We start from the raw sequence: 6,297 nt of genomic DNA on the forward strand, positions 1-6,297 counted from the left end.
GCCCGGGCCAAGTTGGACCCAACACAGAAAAAAACACTTCTGACAGAGATTTTCTTAAGAAAATACAGTAAAAATGCTTGACTTTAACGGACCAGTTTCCTTTAAATGCGGTGTACTGTGACATTATCAAGTGGTATATAGGTATATATAATACTAGTCTATAGATGTAAAATCATTTGCTGAAACATCTGTGTGTTTAAAGTTGATTTTGACAGCCCGGGCCAAGTCAGGCCCAACACAGACAAAACACTTCTGACAAAAGGCTATGTTGAGAATGTAGAGGGAAAAGAGTTTCACTTTGAGCACCGTGTTTTCTTTACATGCGGTGTACTGTGACACTTTGTAAATGTATTTAGGTAGATATGATACCCAGTTGTGTCACAGGTCCCGTACTGTACACAACCCTCCGCGCCTACCAAGCTCGGTTCGCTCACCAGCTTAAACTGCACGGTTGTCAATCACCCAGGCCCCTGTGACTGACAAATATGAACTTGGAAATGGAGATGGCGGACTTATGTCCAGAAATTACAATTGTTGAGAGTTCGCCCAACTCTCAAGAGATCTAACCCAGTTCTCGAAAGGGTCAGCCCAACCCAAATGAAGGGAATCCCTTCACTCTGGTCACCAGAAAAATTGCCCCCAAAAAACAACCAGCATGACTTATAGTCAAGTTGCGCTAAATTTCCCTGACCATTTTCAGGACAGATTCACGTTCTACGAAACTAGACACAAAGAAAATATCGATTATATTGCCCTATGGGCTCAAGGCATGGCTAAACGCAAACAGTCTCAATCTAGCCCACCTAAGGCTAAAAAGGTATAGAAAAGACAAAAAATGGTCTCATCAGAGTCGAAGACACAACAGGATAGAAGACCACAAACCAAATGGGAAAAAGTAGTCTTTAGCGCAGACTTCTCCCAAGATCTTAAAAGATCCTAACAGCTCAAGATATTGCCAAAGAGCTAAAGCACAAAATATTATTAAAATAAATAAGTGTGGAAGAGGATATGTTGTTGTCGGGGACAACCTTACAGAGTCAATTGACATGCCCAAAAGCATAAACGGGATGAAACTAAAATGGGATACCCCAAAGTGGCTTAGCAATGTCAGATGCGCGGAACATCTGGACAAAAGGATTAATGACGACGAGCTTGATCAAATTGTCTGTCAAGCCCAAAAGAAAGTCACCCAACCTACAATCCTGTCGGCGTTCAGGATGTGCACAACCAACACTTGAGTAGTTATACTCACATTACTAGGCCAGTCAGTCCCCGACCACATTAATCTAGGTGGTAAGGACATAGAAACTATGCCATACAGGAAAAGGCCAACCCAATGCACAACCTGTATGCTCTATGGACATACAAACACATCATGCATCCAACCATCCAAGTGCAAACAATGCTCCCGAGTTTCTTGTAAAGAAAACTGCAACACATGGTGTACAAACTGCAGGTAAAAGAGTTATTCATCCTTGGCGCCGACATGTTCAAAAGGCTTTCTCATCAGCAAACGCATAAATAAAATACCTACTCAGCAATCTGAATCCAACTGAGGTCCACAAAACCCAAGCGACTACTGATAACTCTACTGAGCAAACAATGGAATCTGTGAGCACTGAGCCAACAATCGAATCAGTGCCACTAACAACCTCGCCACACATTGCCAATGATAAGTCCATGATGACATTCATATACTCACCTACATAGCTAGCCCACAAAAAATAGAGAAACAGCCCAATCCTCAGCCCACATGAGACTATGCAAAGGCTGATTGGGCTAAATTCAGGAAGAAATGTATATCATTCAAATCCTCAGATATTGCCTCGGATAATCCTGTTCTTTTTTGCCAAAATCTCACCTCAGCAATTATTTTCGAAGCTGAAAAATCAAATTAAAAAAGACCACAAAACTGGCAAAACTCTGGTACCATGGTGGAACAGGGAAATAGGGATCTTATCGGCTGATCTCACTCACCTCAAACATGTGCCAAGCTATGGAAGCCATGGTTACGAAAAGGTTCATGCATCACCTTCAAACTGGCAACCACATAAAACCTGACCAAAGCGTCTACATCATATTCTAAGACTGGAAAATGAAATAAAAAAGCTCAATTAAACAGACAATACATAGCCGCAGTATTTCCGGACTTCAGCAAAGCTTTCAACATGGTATGGCATGACGGACTCCTCACAAAACTAGCACAGAGTAGAAGGGAACATGGCAAACGTCATAGACAACTTCCTGCAAGACAGCTCGCTATCAGTGAAAGTAGGGAATAATCAATCTGATCCTATTTCACTGGACAATGGCACGCCACAAGGCAGAATTATAAGCCGAACCCTCTTTAACATCATGATCAATGATCATTTTGATCATGCCAGCCCTCCTACCCAAACTTCTAAATTCGCTGATGACGGAGTAATATGGGTAAAGCACAGATATATTTCACAAATCCGAAAAAAAACTCCAGTCAGCCCTGGACGGAGTAGATCAATGGTACAATAAATGGGGATTCACCCTTCAAGTGAAAAAACTGTTGGAGTTCTGTTCAAATGCCGGGGGAAAGATGCTATGATACCCTGCGTCTCCATAAAAGGTAAACCAATCAAGTTAGAAAAATCTGCAATATTTCTCGGGGTGATCCTTGATCAACACCTCAATTGGCGCAAACATACAGAATATGAGTAAAACAAATGTCAAAGACCTGAACGTATTATGGGAAATTTCAGGCACATCTTGGGACACTGAGCTGGACCTCTACAAATCACTTATATCAAACATAGACTATGGTTGTGAGGCCTTTCACTCAGCATCAAATACTGTCTTGAGCCGCCTCGACAGAATAGAATACAATGCCCTAATGCTAGCCATAGGCGCAGCAACAGGCACCTCACTAGAAGCACTACAAGTGGAAGCGGGAGAACTCCCCTTTAAACTAAGAAGAGAGAAGCCAATATTATCGTTCTGGGGACTTTTGTTCTTTGGTTAAAAAAATATGGCACGACGAAAACGCTCGAGATGAAGCCCTAGCTTGGGAAAATCCCTGACTTAAGCCATCTTGGATATTAGTATGTGAACTCATCCGAAGTCACAACTGTTATGACATTCAGCCCCCAGAAAGTCACTGCAAAGGGTTACACCCTCCCAGAACTTTAAAAAAAACCGAAGTTGACACTGCTTTAACATAAGAAGTCACTAAAAAAGAAAACCCAACCCTACTACGATCAGTAGCTATGACTAAAATTCAAACTACCTGGGACAGCTGGGCCAATATATACACCGATGGATCCAAGAATCCTATCAACATCAGTGCTGGTTACAGAATCCATATCCACAGCTCCAAACCCCAAGCACATTCAGTTTGCCTGCCTGATGGTCAGTCAGTATTCACTGCGGAATTGGAGGCAATTCATCATGCACTCAAACTCATACAGGAACTTTTGGAAGCAAGGGCAGTCGTTCTATCAGACTCGCTAAGTGCACTTCAAGCCATCAGCGGCAGGAACTCAAACTCCAGGCCAAACACAGTCAACAATATTCTATTCGAATATACAAAACTATCGGACCAAGGGCAACAGGTGGAGCTGTGTTGGATCCCTTCTCACCTAGGTATTCATGGAGATGAAACAGTAGACTCACTGGCGAAGCTAGATACAAAGACAAAGCGGAGATACAGCTGATTCCCTATTGGTATACAGGTAGATATAATACTGGTCTATAGATGTAAATACATTTGATGTTACATCTGTGAGTTTAAAGTTGATTTTGACAGCCCGGGCCAAGTCGGACCCAACACAGACAAAACACTTCTGATAGAGACTATGTTGAGGATGTTGACAATGTGGAGTGAACAGGGCTTCACTTTGAGCAACTTTTTTTCTTTAAATACCGCAATATGAGACACTTAAGTGGTATAGAGGTAGATCTAATACTCGGCTACATAGTAAAGTATGTTTAGTAACTTTAGAAGTGCTAGGACAGTTATTAACACGTGTCGTGTCAGCCCTATGACATTCGCGAATATCCACTTCCAGAAAACATCCTGTGTTGGTTTAACATGAATTAGTAAAGGTTTATTAGGGATGGCCAACACGTTAATTAATGAAAGAAGAGTAGTCCAAACACTGTCATTTCCTGCCCAGGACTTCACACCCCTACACTAAGGTCGGTGAGAAACCTTCTCATGAAAGAAAACACACTGCAAACAACTAGAAACCCCAGAACACGCACTCATCCACTGGACACACTACCTAACACATCGAACCGCATTACAAACCACCCTCAATCTAAAAAAGCCTCTCACTCTAGAAGCAATACTAAACCACAAAATAAACTAGAAAACTTCAAGGCCTTAGGCGTATTCTTAATCAAAACGGAACTAATAAAACGCATTTAAAAACAAAATGATCTACCAAATCAAAATCACATAAACAAACAAACATCCACTATACCCAGCTCCCTTAGGTCTCCTCCCCAACCCCATCGGCATCTATTCCAAATCTCAAAATGCCCAAATTCTATATAAGCAACCTGAAATACGCATCAGTCAGAAAGCGCACGTTAAATCTCCAAAGTAAGTAAGTAAGTAAGTAAGTAAGTAAGTAAGTAAGTAAGTAAGTAAGTAAGACACTGACTTTTCTACGAGAACTCTGGGTATGCAGTCATAATTATCAGTTGAAGATGCATTTTGATTCAAACTCAATTGAAGAGTTAAACTATACGTTTGTGGACATTTGAGATCTGCCTAGATATGCACGTTTCGTTTTATTATTCTGCAATCCATTTTTAGTATTACCCGCTGGTCCGGCCCGGCCCGACTTTTCTTGGTCCGACTTTTAGGCAATCCCCAAATTAAGGGTCGTCGTGTAACCTTTTTGTTAAAGCTTGGTCTCGTCCCACCGAAGACCAGGGTTGATGTGGATATATATACATAGACCAGGTACGTCTCGAAGGTGTGGAAACATGACACCTGTATGGTCCAGCAGGTTTAAGATGAAGGCTTTATGATGAGGAAGAGACAGCCACTCGTGTGTGGCCCCCAGAGTGTCAGCCTCTTCTTTGATCATCACATTATATGCAACAATCAACATCAGAAGTTTTCTTGTGTTTGTTATGGAGCAAGATGTTACGCGATTTTCGTTTGTACTTGAAGATAGAAAGAAAAATGATTTACGACTTCATTTGTCGACATGGGGAGCACATAGCCTTGGTGTCAAACAATTCTGTGATTAAATAATAATGTGATTTTATCTCAACTATATATCATACGTCCCGGATGTAGTTTATGAGATTTACTCCAACAATCACGCTTACTCAGTGTGACCCAGGTGAGCACTATGTATAGAACACAGTTGTCTGTTGGTGGATGAGTGAGTATGTTTTTACGCTGTTTTTACCCATATTCAGGGCAGAGTGCTTGTTGGTGAATGGGTTGACTGCGTGTAACTGCTTGGTATTACACACCGTAAACCAGACAAAATTGAAGACTTCACACATGTGATGTTAACCACGTGTCTTAAACGGGTAGTACCGTCAGAGAGGGCGACTACTAGAGAGCGCCTATTAGATGACGCCTATTAGAGGGTGCCTATTAGAGAGCGCCAATTAGAGGGTGCCTATTAGAGGGCGCCAATAAGAGGGCACCTATTAGAGGGTGCCTTTCAGAGAGCGCCAATTAGAGGGCGCCTATTAAATGGCGCCAATTAGAGGGCGCCTACTACAGAGCGACTATTAGATGGCGCCTATTAGAGGGTGCCTATTAGAGAGCGCCAATAAGAGGGCGCCTGTAAGAATGTGCCTATTAGAGAGCGCCAATTAGAGGGTGCCTGTTAGAGAGCGCCTATTAGAGGCGACTACTAGAGAGCGCCTATTAGAGAGCGCCAATTAGAGGGCGCCTATTAGAGGGCGCCTATTAGAGAGCGCAAATTTGAGGGCGCCTATTATATGGCGCCTATTAGAGGGCGCCTATTAGAGAGCGCCAATTAGAGGGTGCCTCTTAGAGAGCGTCAATTAGAGGGCGCCTATTGGGAGGGCGCCTATTAGAGAGCGCCAATTAGAGGGCGCCTTTTAGAGAGCGCAAATTTGAGGGCGCCTATAAGAGGGCGCCTATTAGAGGGCGCCTCTTAGAGAGCGCAAATTTGAGGGCGCCTATTAGATTGCGCCTATTAAAGGGCGCCTATAAGAGGGTGCCTATTAGAGGGCGCCTACTAGAGAGCGCCTATTAGAGAGCGCCAATTAGAGGGCGCCTATTAGATTGCGCCTATTAGAGGGCGCCTATTAAAGGGCGCCTATTAG

General features: G+C 42.8%; 1 protein-coding gene across 1 annotated transcript; it reads left to right on the top strand.

Moving 5' to 3' along the window:
* Window positions 1-3,236: 3,236 nt before the first annotated feature.
* On the top strand, window positions 3,237-3,683 carry LOC139448022 (uncharacterized). Its single transcript, XM_071229525.1, has one exon. It carries the CDS (start codon window positions 3,237-3,239, stop codon window positions 3,681-3,683), a length of 447 nt encoding a protein of 148 aa, XP_071085626.1.
* The last annotated feature ends 2,614 nt before the right edge of the window (window positions 3,684-6,297 follow it).

The sequence above is a fragment of the Haliotis cracherodii genome, unplaced genomic scaffold (assembly GCF_022045235.1).
Source record: "Haliotis cracherodii isolate W230 unplaced genomic scaffold, xgHalCrac1.p SCAF_7, whole genome shotgun sequence".
Classification (NCBI taxonomy): Eukaryota; Metazoa; Mollusca; class Gastropoda; order Lepetellida; family Haliotidae; genus Haliotis; species Haliotis cracherodii.

What these genes read in the sequence shown, in the direction of transcription:
- LOC139448022 (XM_071229525.1), top strand. Translation starts at nt 3,237, where the DNA reads ATGACTAAAATTCAAACTACCTGGGACAGCTGGGCCAATATATACACC.